This window comes from Trichophyton benhamiae (assembly GCF_000151125.1).
Source record: "Trichophyton benhamiae CBS 112371 chromosome Unknown contig00142.0, whole genome shotgun sequence".
NCBI lineage: Eukaryota > Fungi > Ascomycota > Eurotiomycetes > Onygenales > Arthrodermataceae > Trichophyton > Trichophyton benhamiae.
The window spans coordinates 126266-144548 of NW_003315099.1; the positions used below are offsets into that span (position 1 = coordinate 126266).

Below are 18283 nucleotides of genomic sequence, written 5' to 3' on the forward strand. Positions count from 1 at the left end.
TGGCTATGCATATTTACGTCTATTCTCCGACTGACTTTTGAGTCCTTGTGCTGTCATGAGACGAACATCTCCCAATCTCACGGAAGCGGAAGTAAGGATACTTACGTCTTGCACTAGCCTCCTTTAATTCTGTTGATTTATACATCTTGGCTAGTATATTTGTTTATTTACGAATCTGCACGTTCACGCAAATGTCTCTTGATAAATATTTGTCAATTGCTCGCTAGAAGACCATAATTATCATACAGATTTACAATACAGTTAAGACCTTGGAGAGCGAGCTCACAGCTCAGCTCTACCAACCCTGTCTTAGACCTTTGGCTTCTTCCCACCTCTATTCTTCGCCGACGGGGCATCTTCCATCTCATCATCGTCATCTTCAACAGTGAACTTCCTCTTTGAGCGCATTTTAGTCGCAGAGGCGGAAGCCTCATTCCCATCCTCGTTATCATCGGCTTCTCGGTCCTTACCCTTCCCATTGCCTGATACCTTTGAAGCCCGCTCATCAAACGCCTTCAGCAGAACATCATACCCTTCTTCCACGTTCTGCAGCGTCTCGTCAAGTTTGACTACCCGTTCATCCTTATCAATCTGTATTAACATATCACGGTGTCGTTTGTACAATCGCTGCTTAACAAGCATGCGCCACCAATAATACCGTCTATCATGCTCATTCTGCAGTCGAGACTTCTGCGTTGTAAGACGAGTCATGTTGACGTTTTCCGCCCCACGGTGGGACTGAGGTATCTGGCTAAGAAGATACATCTCAACCAGATGGGCGAATTGAGTAGGGGCGATTTTGAACTCTTGCCTGAGATCATCAAGGGTTTTTGTAGGGATTAGCAGAGAGGTTGGCATGACGCGGGGATGTTTTGGAGGTTGAGAAGAGGAGCTTCCAGGGGTAGTGTTTGGGATGGGGTTGGCGTTGATTGTAATATTATGTTTAGAGAATTCTGGTTTTAACGTGTGGTAGTCGTTTGAGTCTCGAAGTGCATCAAATGACTCGTTTGGATCCTCGATGGTAAGTTCGAAGATGGTAGGGTCCTCAAGGCAGGCTTTTTGAATTGTGCGATAGAGCTGGGATCCATGACCAGCGTGCTGATGTGGTTTAATAATGAGGAACTGAGCAATGCGTAAACGCGCGGGTATCTTTGAGACTGGGAATGAATCGAAAGCCTCCGTTTTCTGGGCCTCGTATGCCAACTTTGCAGCATTCGATGATTGAGGATGGAAAAAGTACCATCTGTATGTGGTTGCGTATCCTGCAAAGGAGTACCTTGATGCTTTTGGGCTAGATGGCTCTTTTTGCTTTTCGTATCTATTACCAATGTTAGAACACTGCCGACCTGAAAAGGAGTGAGCAGAACATACACAAAATATATTATCCATCTTTCCAGAGTCCAGTCAAAGTCGTCTGTTTCAATGGGGGTTCCACCTTCGATGAAGAACGACACGAAGATCTGTATCCTATCCAGAGTCTTGCGTACTTCTGGATCGGCCAGGGAGCCCGCCCATATCTCATAGTCTTTATCATCTCTCGAATAGCTATGAACGAGCTTGCCTGGGGGTGTAAAGCTCGCCGCATCCCCCTCGTTTATACGCTTCTTAAACTCATCGATGGTCGAAAATGAAACTAACCGCACGTCAGTGTTCACATCTTCATTTATTCCCTGCTGTACATACCCTCTGGAAGACACGGTTTGAGGATCCCAAGGAGGTCAGCAGCTTTTATATCCTCTACCTGCTTGAACTTCTCATTGTACGAGATCTGAACGTGTGATTGGAGGTCATGCGCCGCAAATCGAAGCTTGATATTCAGCTTTTTATAGCCAAAGATCGATTCCTCATCTCCGAAAAGTGGATATGTGAACTGGGGGTTGAAGGTTGAGAGGGTGGTCAGCTTCTGGCCGTCATCACCTGGCTGGACCATGGATATTTCCACTGCATCGTTGGCATCGCAAGTCCCTGGGGAGCAGTGTCAGTGCGGGAGCTATCAGTAGGAATTAATAGCTTTAAATACTCACACTCGTTATGTTTATCCATCTTGAATCAGTGTATCTGCGCTTCTCTGGTTCTTCTCGTCGTCGCTCAGCGTGAAGTCAAGAATTAAATTAAAGAAACGCGACGCGATTAGATTTGCTGACTAAGCTAAATATTCTTGTTAAGTAATGATTATATAAGTTGATTATATAATGTTGTATTACTTAATCTTCACTTCCGCGACTCCAAGCATATTTTGCACTTTGAAATAGAAATTCAAGCTGTCCACGATGACCCGAAAGTTATATTTATGCTATCAAGGATGATATCAGAGCTGATTCTAATAGCATGCTAGGCCCATATCAATTAAAGTATTTACAAAGGGGGAAAAAAGATATATACATCTCTAAACATGCAACAAAATCCAGTATGCAGCGGCAAAAGAATTAAGAGAATTAAATCAAACGACGACATTGAACTCATCAATAACGCTCCTGGGCCTCTGGTACTTCCCAATGCTCTTCCACTCCATGTCGAGGCCGAAATACTTAGGTCCACCGACATCAAGGCCTCTCTGGTCCTGGGTCCAGAGCGGATGAGCGGCCATGCCGATGACATGTACTCGGAGACCGTACTTGAGTTCCTGGGACCCAACTGCCTCACCGTCCTTATCTAGGATGGAGATGAGGTCGGGGACTGTGCAGATGACGTCCTGGTTGACTGGCTCTTGGGGTTTGTCGAGGTTAGATACGTGAGCGGCGTAGAGATATTCGTTTTGGAAAGGGATGATGAGGTGTGGCTCGGTTTCGGTGGAAGATGGGGAAGATGAGGTGCTATTGGTGTTGTCGTAGGAGTCTGCTACTTCGTCGCTGGATAGAGGGGCAAGGATGCAGTAGCCCATAGTGTAGCCGTGGCTGACGTCTCGGTGGACGTCGATTATTTTGCCTGTGTATAGGAGGCGGCCGGGGGTGGTTTTGAACTAGGCATGTTAGTTTGATGGTGTATACATGGGTGAGAGGGAAAGGAATGACTTACGATTGCTTCGATAACATCGACCTTCTCACGGCGAGCGAGATGGATGGCTCGTCCGAGGTACCAGGCTTGAGACATGGTGTTTTCCACAGCGTACTTCTTGATGGCCTTCCCGGTAAGAGGAGCAGCGGAAACGGAGGTGAAGAGACCCAATTCTACACAGGTAGTTCGAAGCATGGTCTCGATTCTCTGGTTGGACTCGGCGTGCATGACAACCGAGACATTACCCTTCGAGTCAGCCAGGGCGCATGGTGAGATTGTTTCACCGTAGACGTAAGGGGTCCCGTGCTGGATGGTAGGATAAGCTCGTCCCATCAGATCTGCATCAATGGTGGGGATATCATAGTGCACTGCAGTAGGGAAGGTGACCATTCCGTTTCCTCCGCCAATCTCATCGGCCATGATGGCATGGAACTTCTCGTGTCTGGTAAGCTTGATGGATTCTTCGACGGATCGGATGAGTTCGTTGCCCTGGGGGATACGCTCGGATGACACGCTGGGGGCTCCGTACCAGGAAGCAAAGACGCAGACATCTGTGTCAGCCATGCTTTCGGGCTTGACTACTCTCATTTTCCGCTTGCCCTTCTTGCGAAGACATTCGAGTGCAATGAGGTATTGTTGGTATGAAGGGCCACCACCACCTGTTCCCAGCACGCCGGTGCCAGAAGCAATGAATTCCAGGTCAAGAGCGCTTAGGTACCAGACTCCATTCTCGACTTCGGGCTTGTATGATGGTATATCGACGTAGATCGAGTGCTTGACAGCAGATCTAGACACGTCCTCGGCGGCAGCAGCTTTCTCGCCTTCAACACCGTTGCCGTTGTGGCCGTTGGCTCCGTTGGTACCGTTGGTATAGGCAGGTAGTTTAGCCCGCTCCTGCTCGGCCTCTTCCTCCGCGGGTACTCTCAGTTTACCGACAGCCTTGATCATGATACGGGTAGCCTTGTTGGTCACATATTGAAGAGGCAGCTTTTCGATCTCAGCAATCTTCACGGTATCTCTGTCTGCACCTCGTTGAATAGCCATGTCGACAGCTGCAGCTTCGACTTGCTTGAGAACTTCTTTCTCGTCCTTTCCAGCAAGGATCTCAATGACGTCTACTGTTCCCGCAACCTTGGCTATGGCTGCACCGACGGCGTTGGCAGAGTCATGGTGAGGGGGGATGATGCATTCTTCGACGCCTTCGAGGTCGTCCATGTAGACGATCGAACCACCTCCAACCAGGAGGACGGTAACGGGAAGAGAGGAGACCTTCATGCTTTCGATGCCACGGTTAAGCAGCTTGGTGATGGCCTTCCGTGCATCCTCGATGGTCTGCTGAGTGACATCGGCAACCTTGGATGCATCTCCTATCTGCTCCTTACCAGCGGCAACGACGATGTCAGTGGTCGTAAGGGTATCACCTCCAAACACTTTAGCCTTGCTGGTCAGGTAATGGCCAACAGAGTCGGGTCCTACAGAGACATAAGCTCCATCCTGACGAACAATGCTACCTCCACCGAGTCCGATGGAGAGCACTTCTGGCATGGAGAACATGGTACGCACACCACCGACTTCAACGAAGTTCGATGCCTGGCGGGGGAAGCCCGACGGCATCAAGGCACAGATATCGGAAGTCGTCCCGCCGATATCAATGACCAGTGTCTGTCTCTCTGCAGTTGACCTGCTGCCGGTTCTCCGGTCCAGGGAGGCCAAGAAGGCAGCTCCGGTCAAGCTGTTGGTTGGGCCGCTGGCAAAGGTCTTGATGGGCAGCTCAGAGGCAGTGACAGCATCCGTCAAGGTACCGTCATTCTGCGTCAGATAGAGGCTGCAGTTAAGCCTGAGGTCCGACATGGCCTGCACAAAGGCCCGGACGGTCTTCTGGGCCAGCTGGAGGATGGAGGCGTTGAGGATGGTGGCATTCTCACGCTCGAGCAGGCCCACGCCGCCGATGGTATGGGAGCATACGACCGAGAGGCCCGGGTCGACCTCGAGCATGAGCTTCTTGCAGGCCTCCTCGTGGATGCCGCTGTGGTCGAGGGGCGAGAAGATGCCTACGAGGGCCACCTTGGTGATTCCCGCTGCGCTGATGCGCCTGGCGGTCTCCCGGATCTGCTCGGGGTCCAGCCGAGTGATCTCGCGGCCATCGATCTCGAGGCCTGCAGCCGGCGTCAGCTCAGCATTCCATTAACTGGTTATAATATAGAGTGAGTGGTAGTAGACAGTCCCTTACCTCCGTCCAGATAGTAGGACTGGCACTCGATGATGCTCCGCAGTGCCGGCGGGAAGTTTGTAAAGGGCGGAATCTACAACCACCGGCATCAGCAACAAACCACAACAGCTAGCAACGACAGCAAGGGAACGAGGAACAGAATAGAAGACGACGGACATCCTGGCTGAAGGTGCCGCAGAGCCTGACGACGGCGACCTTGCTGAGTCTCCGCGCATCGGCTTCAACGACGGCATTGACAAAGTGCGTGGTCCCAATGGCCACGCTGAGGATACGGGCCGGGTCGATGCCCGACTTGCTCAGGACGCCCTCGACGACGCTCTTGATGCCGCTGGTGACATCTGGGGTCGTGGGCGTCTTGCTCGAGGCGAGGACTCCGCGCGAGGGCGTCTCGCTGGCCGTGATATCGAGGATGGCGGCATCAGTGTTGGTCCCGCCGACGTCTACGCCTATGCGGTACATCCTGACGTCTGCAGAAGCGAGGGACAGCAACAGCAACGACAGCAAACGAACGACAGCAGCGACGGCGGCTACCAGTTAACTATTACTCTGCCTAGCAACGGAGAGGACACAGCGAGTCTCAGACCCTGTTTGAGGTTATATGCGAAGGGAGCAGCTGGGAAGGGGGGGGAGTCCAGAGAGAGTACTCGATCGCCGCGAGGTCTCCATCAGCAGTTTATATATCAAGCTGGCCGGGCCTGACTAGCCGTGGCCGTCACTGTCTCCGCCCAAAGGGCAGGCTACAAACGAAATGGGCATGCGGTGGAAGACTGGAAAAAGGAGGCAAACGCCCTTCGCCGGCCATCTCCTGCTGTGTCAACAAGCCTCGTTTGCCGGCGCTGCTGCGAACCCTCGACTGATCTTCCCGGAGGACAAACCTGCATGGTCCCCCCGTTTGACGCTGTCAAGCAAGTCATGATGCAAGCGTTTTGGCCGAACGAGCCTACATTTCCACCAACCATCGCCATCTCCGACTGCTCCGGTCAGGCGTCAGCTCCCATTCGCGGAACGGCGGGATGCCAGAGCCCACCTGGCGGGAGGTCATGGTCATGGCTGAGCTGGCAGACGGGGAGGGGGGGCCGTTGGTTAGTGAGTTACAGGCCGAATATTATTGCCAGAAGATCTCCAGGACGAAACCAGCTGCTGCTGTGTAACTAAACCGATACGAGAGCCTGACTCGCCGTTGGGGGACCTAGCTGGGCGATATCTCACACTAGCTTGCCCATCGAAGCCGTGGTCTCCATGCTTCGGGCGGGCTTGGTCCAGGCCTCGAGCCTGTTTGGCGGTCCACCAGCAAAGCTACCAGGCCCAGCAAGCCGGTTGCTTTCCGGGGCAATGGACGGACGAAGTCTATCTCGACGGCTCTGGGGGGTTGAAGAAGTCGTATCCCGGCTCGAAGCTTGGGTTATCCAGAGCTCTATTATAGCTTGGGGCAGTCAGTAGTAAGCTGACAGTGGAATGCCTGAAGAAGTTCGCCGACAGGAGTTTGGCCGGCCTGCACGGCGAATATCTTTACCTCCCTGCGTCAGTAACGAGCAACTACCATGTCTAGCCGAGGAACAGAGAGAGGGTCGAACCCATGGCCGTCGTCTTATCGTCCTCTCCTTCAGGGCATTGTGCGGAGAGCCAGAGTTAGATTGTACGAGCTGAGGTCCGGGGGGGTGATGAGTCGTACAGCTGAATGACATACATATAACTACGCCAGACTTAGCAAGTGGTCATCTACTTACGTGCTGAAAGCATACTCGAAACTATCACCAACCAAGCCTTAACCATTCCTAGATTGCTGAAATGAACAGGATACTGAAGAAGCTGGAGATCGAGCATGAAGGAGGTACGCTGCCAGACCCCTGGATCAACTTCGACATCAAGCCCATCGAGGCTGGACGGAGGACATGGTCGGCATGGACATTCACCACCTACTGGGTTCTCATAAACTCCAACATTTCTTCGTACATGACTGGCAGCTCCCTGATAGCACTGGGACTACATTGGTGGCAGGCCATCATCGCCATCGTCATCGGTAATCTGCTGGCGACTCTCTTCGTCGTGCTCAACTCCCTACCAGGAGCCTACTACCATCTTGGCTTCCCGGTGGTCAACAGATATGTCTGGGGGATGTACGGTAGCCAGTTTGTCATCTGGAATCGTATCTTCTTGTCTATCGGTATGTTCCCTTACCTTTTTATTATTACTTTTTTTATTTTTTACTTAGTAAATAGACTTGCTAACAGTGTTCCAGTATGGTGAGTTTATTCTGCGGATGGATGAAGAGCTGTCGACTAACTAATGTAGGTACGGCTTCCAGTCATACATTGGAGGACAGTGCGTCTACGTCTGTCTCAAGGCGATATGGCCCTCCCTCGAGCAGCGTATACCAAACCACCTCTCCCCTTCAACAGGGATAACTACCGCCCAGTTCGTCAGCTACATCGTCTTCATGATCATCTCCCTTCCGGTTGCATACATACGCCCGCACAACCTGCGCATGTTCTTCTACATCTCCGCCTCTGTCGTTGTCGTTTTCGAATTCGTCCTTCTCATCTGGGCGTTAGCCACCATGGGCCCTGCAGGGTTTGGCTCCACAATCTCAGGCGGAGGGCCAGGGGAGCCAGTCAAGGATGCTGGCTGGCTCGTTGTGTTTGGTATCATCAGTACAATTGGCGCCATATCCGCCGGAATCCTTAACCAAAATGACTATGCTAGGTTTGCAAGGAAGCCCAGAGACGCTATTCTCGGACAGGTCATCAGCTTCCCAATCTCCAGCATCATTTGCTCTGTCATCGGCGTGCTCGTCACTGCCGCCACGCAGAAGAGATTTGGTGAAGCACACTGGGACCTGCCGTCTCTCATTGGAGCTATCATCGACCACGGAGGATCCAGATCGAGAGCTGCTGCCTTCTTCGCCGGTGGTGCTCTCGTCATTTCTCAGATCGGCGTCAACATCCCTGGAAACGCTCTTTCGGGAGGTAATGCCAACCATCCCGGCTGCTCATCAAAAAATCCTAATTTAACTGACCTATGTATGTTGAACTAGGCTTTGACCTCGCGGCCACATTCCCCAAATACATCAACATCCGGCGTGGCGCATACATTACTATCGCCCTCTCCATAGCCTGTAACCCGTGGAAACTCGTCTCCACGGCCACTATATTCCTCAGCGTCCTGAGCAGTTACGCTGTTTTCCTGGGCCCGATGACCGGCCTCATATTCTCAGCCTGGTTCATCGTTCACAGACGGAAGCTCAAAGTCGAGGATCTCTACACCGGCAACCGCACCAGCATCTACTGGTTTAGCCACGGCTTCAACTGGCGTGCTTTCATTGCAGTAAGAAACACCATTATCTCAAACACCTGCTCAACGCTTCGTATTCATTAGTTAATTGATTTGTCTCCAGTGGATATGCGGAACCGTTCCATCCCTGCCGGGCTTTATTGCAACGGTCAACACGGATGTCCATGTCCCCGTTGGCTTCACCCGTATCTACCAGCTCTGTTTCCTGGTCGGCTTCCTAATCAGTGCATTCGTATATAGCGGGTTGCATCTGCTTGTTCCCGACAGGAAGCTGCAGGAGTATGTTTCGACTGCTGCCTCGCCTGCGGTCCTGATACAGGATTATCGAGACAGCATCGACAGAGGGCAGGGCCTTGTCGAAAACAAGATTTTGTCAGATGCATAGACTTCTCCATCGCCATTCATGCTGTCCTGTTGACGAATTTTCTCTTTCTCATGAACAATTTGTATATTTTCATCTTCATCTTCATCTTTTGAATCTTTAATGGATTTTTTTTATCTTTTTTTTTTAAGTTTTCATCACATGACTGTTCCTGACGCTTATGTAATAAATGCACCCGTCACGTGATATTTCGAAAGCCGAAAAAGAAACGAAAAAAAGTCGAAAAATCATCAAAAAAAACCACCAAAAAACTTCCTGATGTTTATTGTTGTTATTGTAGATTTTATTCATTCGCTGCTGTGTTTTTATTGTTCTATTTGTACTTTTACTATCGCTCTCTTTGTCCCTGTTACTAGCTCCGGAGCGGCTTTTGACGAGCACGTCCATTCCCTTCAAACTCGCCGAGGCGCAAGGTAGCCACATCTACCAAAACCTCATACCTTGTGCAGCAACTATAAAACTACTATACGAATTAATGCAGAGAGCGGACAGCGGTTCATAATGGAATGAGGGCATAGAGAGACGGATAACTTGCATTCTTTAATTGGATATTAATTTGGGAAGGCTTCGAACAAGAAATACAGCAGCGCCGAAGCAATGGATGGGCTTTTTACGCTCGTATGCCTAAGTCTCCTTATGGGAGCAGCGTGAGTCCTGATATTGCCCCTTTGAGAGCACTACACGATCATAGACTGACGTTTTGACGGGTGCCGGGATAGGTCGTTTATCGTTGGGTCGCTGCCATTGACCTTTTCTTTATCCTCGTCTCAGCTCCGGCTTATGTCTGCGCTTGGTATGGGCCTGCTAGTCGGCACGTCCTTGATTGTGATTATCCCCGAGGGAGTTGAGACGTTATATAGCTCTCGTGTGAAACCGAGTCAGCAGGGACATGAATCTGGGCACCGAAGGAGGGATGTGCTAGAACATGGTGTTGAGGTTCGATGGAACCACAGGGCGGAAGTAGTATCTGTTCCTCAATCTATGAATGGACGTGGAATTGAGGATGAGGCGAATTGGCGCCTGTCTAGACGGGAGGAGGCGGCTCCTGAAGCCGAAAAACCACAGCCTGACGCTCCTGTGGATGGAGACGGCAGTGACGGCAAGGGGAAGAAGGAGGGCAAGAAGGGTGACGAGGACAAGAATAAGCCGGATGGACATCATGATGATGACGAGCATGAGCATGGCCATAAGCATGAACATGAAGATAGCGGGCCACATGCTTGGATTGGTGTCGGGCTTATTGGTGGATTTATACTAATGTATTTGGTTGACAAGTTGCCGCAATATGCGTCTTCGTCTTCCAAGCAGCAACAGAGACCATACCATATCTCACTGGATAACCTGGGATCGGGTATAGGGCGAGGCATATCGCCTGCACGAACGAGTGGCAGCGGCTCACGATCCGGCAGCAGCAGTGCGGGCATGGCTACGACGGCTGGATTGGTGATACATGCGGCGGCAGACGGCATTGCACTAGGAGCATCCACGTCCAACATGAGCCTGAGCCTGATCATTTTTGTGGCGATTATGGTACATAAGGCTCCTGCATCCTTTGGCCTGACGTCTGTCTTGCTGAAGCAGGGTCATACAACCAAGAGTGCCCGGGCACATCTGCTGGTGTTCAGTCTTGCTGCGCCGGTGGGAGCGCTGTTGACGTGGATTGTTGCACATACCATACTTGCAGGCCATGCCAGTGACGAGCAGAGCACCCGGTGGAGGACAGGAATGCTCCTGTTGTTCTCTGCCGGCACATTTTTGTAAGTCACACACCACCATCCTTTAAAGAAGGATTGCTCCCTGGACGATGACGGCGGTGGTGACGACATTTCTTTACTGACCGGCGCGCATGCAGGTATGTTGCCATGCATACGATGCAGGAGAATCCCCTCGAGCCAGCCCGTCGAGAGTCTCATGCAAACGGCTATGTCGATGGGCGGGACCCACCGCAACGGCCTAAGCAGTCGATGAGAGACCTCGTTGCGTCTGTCGTTGGGATGGTGCTGCCGCTGTTCCTGCAAGTCGGCCATGCCCATTGACCCCTGACCTGTATAGTTTTCTATCACCCACCTATCTACAGCGTCACAACATCTATCAGCATCTAGACTACAGCTTCTACTTCTACTCAACTGGATATACTTTCTCACGACGAATGACACACTCATAGAAGAACAGAGACTACGGAGTACATTATCAACCGCAACTTTTTTGCTTCTTGTATATACATACACATTATAAAACAACCGCCCCATGTGACGAGAATATTTTATCCAGGCCAGCTGATCGATCGGCTAAAAAGCCTTCGCTTCCTCCGGGGAAACGAGAGAGAGAGAGAAAAAAAAAGGATGAGAGACACCAAACCAGGGGCCCCTGACGCTGGAAGTATAGCTCAGTTGTACCTCGAGGATCGCCCTGCATGCTGGGACCGGCCTCGTAGCGCCCCAGATAACTCCAGACGCCGGATAGATCAAGTAGCCAGCCACTCGATATACAGGACTAGACGGTGCCAGACTGCTCGCTCGCTCGTCTGCTCGTCTGCTCGTCCGCTTGACCGTCTCTGCCCTATAAGCGCTGGGCCCTTGCTGGGCTGGTTGATACATCCAAAGGCCCCGTCCGGTACTTCATGCTTCATCTGCAGCCCCCAGCGCCACCGCGATCACCAGGAAAACCAACCCAAGCCACCGAGAGAGCCTGAAGGGCAACATCGCCTTTGACTGACTGACGGGGGACTGACCTGTTCTACCAGACCTCGAATCCCACCTCCAGATCCTGCCTGCTTGCGTCCTGCTCGAGTCGAGGCATGCGAGAGTAACGCTGGCCGACGGACCGTCAACCCAACAGCCCCATCCCGGCCTTTTTTCGTCTGGACAGGCGCTGGCGAGCTTTGAGGTCACCTTTCCGCCACTCGACCATCTATCCATCCTCCTCCTACGCCTCTCCTCTATACACCGAGTTACTTTCGCTGCCCGAGAAGACCACGGCATGTCGGCAGGCCTGACTGCTGCAAAGGACTCTGCTTATTCGACCCCGATCTGAAAAAGTTGTTTGGAGAAAGATAGCTGCGTCGGCTCAAAGGGTTCTTTCTCAGCGCATGACATCTCCAGCCCGTGTATAAAAAAAAATAAAAGAAAAAAAAAAAAAAAAACGACTGCTCGGGACCTATCTACAACCTCTATATATATAACCTCTTCCAGATGTTCCCCAGGCCTGGATCAAGCAGCTTGGGAAACCGGCGCCCCGTCTCTATGATAGAAGCAGACGATCTGACGTCTCAAGGAGAATTCAGCAGCGGTTCCAGCAGCAACAGCACCAGCAACACCAACAAAAGCCATCATCCACCTCGTTCGACCGTACGACGACACTCGGGAACTATGCGACCCAGCTCGGCTTCTCGAACAAAACCTCTCTCGACGCCCAGCAAGGCTCGTCCGACTCTACATAACCTGCACCCTTCAGCTCCTGCGTCTCCTCCCACTCCCGCACCAAGTCCGACGCCGCACCAGCGAGTGCCCAGCTGGCAGAGCGCCGGCGAAGACGAAGATACCTTCCTGCGAGATGCGAGGTCACATTTCAGCGTGCTGGGCCAGGCGGAGAAGCAGAGGTTTCTGGCAGAGATGCTAAACCTGTGTGATAGCCAGCTGCTCAGCTTTGTGCATCATTTCGTGAGCCCGCGGCTGAAGAAGGATCCCTTTGAAACCCTGCCGAACGAGCTATGTCTGAGGGTGAGATATGACTTCATACTATTTAGTACCCCCCGGATTTTGGTTCGGATAACTGACTGTGAATAGGTACTTTCTTTTGTAGACGATCCCAAGACGCTGTCCAGGGCGTCTCAAGTGTCGACTCGCTGGCACGAGCTGCTCAACGATGAGCTGACGTGGAAGATACTCTGTGAGAAACATGCTTATAGAAGAGTCTCTGAAGACCTCATCGATAGTCCCGTCAGCCCTTCCTCTACCCTCTCCCCTTCCAGACAGCCCTTATCCTCCATGGACACAGATATGGAATCCGAATCGTGTCCTCCCCAACCTCAAATATTACCGGAAGACATGAAGGTTTTTGCTCCGGTAGCAGAGTCCTCGAGCAGAAGCCGGGTTCGCAAGACCCGACCAAAGGCGACCTCCTACCGCTCGCATTTTAAACAAAAGTACATGATCGAGGCGGCATGGAGAAAAGGCGGCACCGTCGTGACGAAGAATATCACGACCGACCAGGGAGTGGTGACCAGTCTGCATCTGACTCCCAAGTATATAGTTGTTGCATTGGACAACGCAAAGATACATATATTCAATACCGAGGGTGAGCATCAGAGAGTTCTACAGGGACATATGATAGGTGTCTGGGCCATGGTGCCGTGGGACGACCTGCTTGTTAGCGGAGGATGTGACCGAGACGTTCGTGTCTGGAATATGGCTACAGGGTGAGTCTACTGATATTTCGACTTTTCGACCCTCTGGAAAAGACGCCAGACTCTAACTCGTTACCCAGTGAGAGTATTCATAAGCTGCGAGGGCACACTTCTACCGTCCGCTGCTTGAAGATGTCGAACAAGACGACCGCCATCTCCGGCTCGCGAGATACGACTCTCCGTATCTGGGATCTAGCTACGGGAGTATGCAAGAACATCCTCGTCGGCCATCAGGCAAGTGTACGGTGTCTCGAGATCCACGGCGACTTGGTTGTCTCCGGAAGCTACGATACCACGGCCAGAATCTGGAGCATCTCGGGAGGCAAGTGTCTCAAGACCCTTGCCGGGCATTTTAGCCAGATCTATGCCATCGCCTTTGACGGCAAACGCATAGCTACCGGCAGTCTTGACACCAGCGTACGCATCTGGGACCCCCATACCGGCCAGTGCCATGCCATCCTGCAAGGCCACACCTCTCTCGTCGGCCAGCTACAGCTCCGTGGGGATACCCTGGTGACGGGTGGCTCCGATGGCTCCATCCGCGTCTGGTCCCTCGAGCGTATGACCCCGATCCACCGTCTGGCGGCCCACGACAACAGCATCACCAGTCTGCAGTTCGACGACAACCGGATCGTCAGTGGCGGTAGTGACGGCCGGGTCAAGACATGGGATCTCAAGACTGGCCAGCAGGTCCGCGAGCTCAGCCAGCCTGCCGACACCATCTGGCGTATTGCCTTTGAAGCCGAAAAGGCCGTCATCCTCGCTACCCGAGCCGGCAAGACGACCATGGAGGTGAGACTTGCCCCCCCTGTTAATTGATCAATCATCTATTCGTCTATTCATCCGTCTAACCGTCTGTCTCTAGGTATGGTCATTTTCTCCTCCCGACGACACATATATAGACAGATCCTCCTGTCCCAGCCCGGACACAACGCTCGAGGCCTCGACGACCTCCATATCCACGACAGAGTCCATGTCCTCTGAAACAGAGCCGGCTCATATGATGGAGTACGAGATGCAGGATCTAAAAATGAACGGATGTAGCTGATATCTGGTGTCCTTTTGCTTGTTTTTTTTTCTCATCATTTCATAGATAGCTTTCTACCTGTTTGTCCCTTGCTTATCATTTTCATATACCCATCATCATCATCATCATCATCATCACCGCCGCCTCCGCCACCATCGAGTCTGAACATGTCACTTAGAGATGGGAAATATATAGTCTTAACTTGGATTATACTGTAAATGCACAATATAGACATTAAGCCGTCGTCGTCGTTGTCGTAGGTTGTTTTACTGCTTGGTAGTTTAGTTTAGCGGCGAACTTTTGCGATTTGCGCCACAAGAAGCTCGCAACTTCTCACCAACTCCAACTTTTCGCCAGCAAACAAGCAAGCAAGCCATCTTCGCCCTCGCGACACTCGCATCACCAGCCGCCGCAGCACCAGGCCTGTGTGTTCTGTCTCCTCCGTCCTGTCGAGCGCCCCAAGACCGATTTCAGCCTGCGTGCCAGCTCACTGATATCGTGGACCTCCAGTGAGCATCCTTTCTTGCGGAACTCCTGCTCCCAGCCCAGCCAGCACACGCTACGCCCCCAGTTCGAACAGCCTGCAAAGGACCTCTAAACACCTCCGAGAGCCCATCTGTCCTCCGTCTGCATACATTGATACCAGCTGCTAATGCGATAATGGCCAGCGAGCCGGACTCCAACCTCCATTCCAACCCGCAGAACGCGTCGATGCCGCCGCACCCGAACCCCCCCAGCATCGAAGCAGCCTACAAGCGCAAATGCATCGCGCTGAAGAAAAGACTGAACGAGGTCGAGGCTCACAATGAAGCGATGCGTCTGCGGAATGCGCAGGGAATCAGATATATACAGAAAATGCGCCTGGAGTCGTGCATGATCCTGGAACGGCTCTCCGTGCTCATGGGCATGGCTGACGGCAGCGGCAGACAGGGAGAATCAGAGGTTACGGGGCGTGCAGTGGCGTTAATGAGGGAGTCTGGCCATTTGCTAGACGAAGAGCGCTCGAGGTCCGGGCAGAAGCGATCTGGAGAGGACCTGGATGCGTTGGGCGAAGAGAGTGATGGTAGCTCTGGTCACCATCCGCCTACAGTAAGATGCAGCTGCTTCCTCTTCCCCCATTTCCCTTCTGATGGAGGGCAGACGTGTGCATCCGAGCAGTTACTGACGATGCTGCGTGGATGCGCCAGCCACAGGAACGTCCGCTACGACCAAAACGAAGCCGCAAGAGTGACGAGAGACCCGCGGGCCACGGCGCCGGCGATAGTACCAATATCAACGATGCTGGCAATAGCAATAGCAACATGGACTCAGTTAGCACAACCTTTCCTATTTCAAGCTACCCTCCGTCTACATACTCAACGCCCTTGCAACATGAACCCCCTATCCTCCCCCTTCCACGTGTGACACCGTGCCCGGGTTACCGCGGCCCTCCGCTTCCTCCTACACCCATTCCTACTCCTCTACCTTATCCTCATCTTTCTTTTCGATCAGCTCTAGGGCACTACCATTTCAATATTCCACATCTACAAGAATGTCTGGACGCAATTGAACAACGTGGCAATCGCTCTGGGCCTCTATTAACCCCCATCAACACGTATACCCCGACTCATACCCCGGCTATTACTCCTCCTAGAACAGCATCCTCTTATAACAGCAATACAACTCCAACTCCAACTCCAACCACCCAACAATATACAGCAGTGCATCGGCCAACTGACTCATACGCTATGCAGGTTGACCACCACCATACTAGCAGCGCGAACCCATCCGCCAACGATCTCAGCAGCTTCCCCCCTGCCACCTCGGGACGGGAACCCCCTCATCGATATGTATCCGCCTTTGAGGCCTTCACTAACTATAAGAGAGCCAGCTTAACCGAAGCATTGGTCCGGTCATACGGTCAGAGAGTTACTGACGAGGACATCGACCGTGCTTTGGTCAAAGAGTGGGATGCTCTAGACCCAGCTAAAAAAAGGGAATTCGGCGAAAGACTTGAAAAGGAAAATGGCGTCTAAAGGCTTATTCTCTTTTTTCCTACCTTTTCCCCCCTTTTCTTCATTCTTTTCATTACTTTTGTTCTTAATATAACCGGCTAGGGTCTGGGACGCGTCTCCTTGTTTATGGTCTCATTTGTATCATTATTCTTTTTTTCATTGGAGGGGACTATCTATCAAACCTGAGCCCCCCCCAATACCCACCTTTCTTCATCCTTATTGGTGTCTTCGGTGCCTGGCAGTTGCAACTACGGCGTGGGTCAATCGGAGTATTACTTTATTTCATCGTAATAGACAGTGGGATAATTGTGTACGCATTCCATTCATCAGCTTCGTGTCTGTCCATTAGGAATGAAAACACTATAAGCATGCTATCATACACAACCGAAGGAATAATTAATACAATCAACAGCCATGAGAGCTACTTTCATCCGGAGTGCGGACTGGCGTTGTTGAACGTGGCGTATGAATTCCAGGACCATCCTCAACAGCCTCAGGACAAAGAAAGCAGATTGGAAAAGTGCCCTAGTACCGAGTGTATGTCCGATTCTTCAACATGACTCCAGGCAAGGACTCCAATACACAGCAAACGTGAAATGGCGCTCGCAAGGCCAAAATAGGGGTGCCATCGTTGCCGCGTTCGGACACATAATGAATATACACCCTCATACACTGATCGAGACTATCTATCCATTGCGTCAGTCTTTCAAGATCGCCTAAGGCTGGGTCATGAGCAATTCTGCAAGTAATAAGGGCATCTATTTGCCCCGGAACAGGCTCTAGTCGGGACTCCTGAGAATCTACTGGTAGATCATTCTCGTGTGGTGGAATGCCGATCTTAATGGGTAACGACCCAGCAAGAAACTTGTGTATTGGGTTGTATATGACCTCATCCTCTTGCGCGACACCAAGAAGGGTAGCAAAATTCATGTCTCTGAAACCGAGTAATTTCCACTGCGTTAGAAGTTGGACTATCCTTGATGTGAATGTGTTTGTGATATCAGCAGATCTTCTGGGCTCGACAACAGTCATCGGATATTTATCGTTGCTATACCCAAGGGGCGCAAGAAGCTCAATTGTCTGGCCTGATCTTGGTTGGACGGCGGGAGTAATGGATGGAGAACAGTATGAATCAATAATCAAAACAACGTTGAAGGCCGGTCCATCGATTTCCACAAAGTTAGTGATATGGTGCAGAAGGGATCGAAGGTAGAATCGCTGCGAAGAGTCTTCAGTAGGGAAGAAGTATTGTCCTTGCTCTGGTTCATAGAGTCCATTGCCAGCATAGTGAATGATAATAAGGTGCGCTCCATCATTTTGGGCTGCAAAGCTACTCTTTATGCAGCTTGCGATCGCCCCTTCAACATGCGTGCTAGGGACCGTATCTGCGCCAGAAATCTCGCACTCGAGTACATCGTTAACGCCGAGTATTCTGGCAAACTCTTTGAAATACAAAGCATCTGTCTTTGCATTGGTATCGTCATTCTCCCATCTGATTGTTATGGCAGACCTATGGCTGTAGATGCGTCGACGCTGCTCGACACATTGACGGATCTTCGTCTCTACCTCGGCACAGGTCGTTAGCTGTTTTGGTTTCATTGTGCTCCTAAATCAAGAGGGGAGCACAGTATGCTGAAGAGATAAAACATTATGAGGTTGTCAAGAGTTCTTGATGTGAGTTACTTTGTTATCAACAATAACCTTCTTTGGATAAACAAGTTGGTTGCTGGTCCTTCCTTCCTCTTTCGGCAGTGATCTATATCGCGCTTAGTCCACGTTGTGGCGTTTATTAGAGTTGATGACTCACTTCTACGCTAGTCTTAATATGGAAACTTAGGCGCGGTACCCGATATGCCAAGATATAATCCACACTAACTGTATTTGTCATGGAAGTCACGTGTAAAATGAAGCTTATATAATCATCCTCGACTGTCTCTTTTCATTCGACGCCTCGATTTTA

The 18283-nt window shown here is 51.4% G+C and overlaps 7 protein-coding genes across 7 annotated transcripts; 4 read left to right on the top strand and 3 right to left on the bottom strand.

Annotated features, from left to right (window-relative positions):
- Positions 1–309: 309 nt before the first annotated feature.
- On the bottom strand, positions 310–1930 carry ARB_00604 (uncharacterized protein; the record flags this gene model as incomplete). The annotated part of the gene is made up of 3 exons (XM_003013013.1): positions 310–1318; positions 1372–1633; positions 1684–1930. The coding sequence occupies 3 exons, from the start codon at positions 1928–1930 to the stop codon at positions 310–312; spliced, it is 1518 nt and encodes a 505-aa protein (XP_003013059.1).
- Positions 1931–2440: 510 nt separating this feature from the next.
- Positions 2441–5683, bottom strand: ARB_00605 (uncharacterized protein; the record flags this gene model as incomplete). Its single annotated transcript, XM_003013014.1, has 4 exons — positions 2441–2959; positions 3016–5150; positions 5225–5297; positions 5381–5683. 4 exons carry the CDS (start codon positions 5681–5683, stop codon positions 2441–2443), a joined length of 3030 nt encoding a protein of 1009 aa, XP_003013060.1.
- A 1329-nt stretch (positions 5684–7012) lies between these two features.
- Positions 7013–8900, top strand: ARB_00606 (uncharacterized protein; the record flags this gene model as incomplete). Its single annotated transcript, XM_003013015.1, has 4 exons — positions 7013–7467; positions 7517–8190; positions 8259–8548; positions 8619–8900. 4 exons carry the CDS (start codon positions 7013–7015, stop codon positions 8898–8900), a joined length of 1701 nt encoding a protein of 566 aa, XP_003013061.1.
- A 777-nt stretch (positions 8901–9677) lies between these two features.
- ARB_00607 (uncharacterized protein) lies at positions 9678–10933 on the top strand (the record flags this gene model as incomplete). The annotated part of the gene is made up of 2 exons (XM_003013016.1): positions 9678–10654; positions 10750–10933. 2 exons carry the CDS (start codon positions 9678–9680, stop codon positions 10931–10933), a joined length of 1161 nt encoding a protein of 386 aa, XP_003013062.1.
- Positions 10934–12088: 1155 nt separating this feature from the next.
- Positions 12089–14121, top strand: ARB_00608 (uncharacterized protein; the record flags this gene model as incomplete). The annotated part of the gene is made up of 3 exons (XM_003013017.1): positions 12089–12616; positions 12683–13314; positions 13383–14121. 3 exons carry the CDS (start codon positions 12089–12091, stop codon positions 14119–14121), a joined length of 1899 nt encoding a protein of 632 aa, XP_003013063.1.
- Positions 14122–14989: 868 nt separating this feature from the next.
- On the top strand, positions 14990–16344 carry ARB_00609 (uncharacterized protein; the record flags this gene model as incomplete). The annotated part of the gene is made up of 2 exons (XM_003013018.1): positions 14990–15418; positions 15523–16344. The coding sequence occupies 2 exons, from the start codon at positions 14990–14992 to the stop codon at positions 16342–16344; spliced, it is 1251 nt and encodes a 416-aa protein (XP_003013064.1).
- A 504-nt stretch (positions 16345–16848) lies between these two features.
- ARB_00610 (uncharacterized protein) lies at positions 16849–17922 on the bottom strand (the record flags this gene model as incomplete). Its single annotated transcript, XM_003013019.1, has 1 exon — positions 16849–17922. The coding sequence occupies one exon, from the start codon at positions 17920–17922 to the stop codon at positions 16849–16851; it is 1074 nt and encodes a 357-aa protein (XP_003013065.1).
- Positions 17923–18283: the final 361 nt, after the last annotated feature.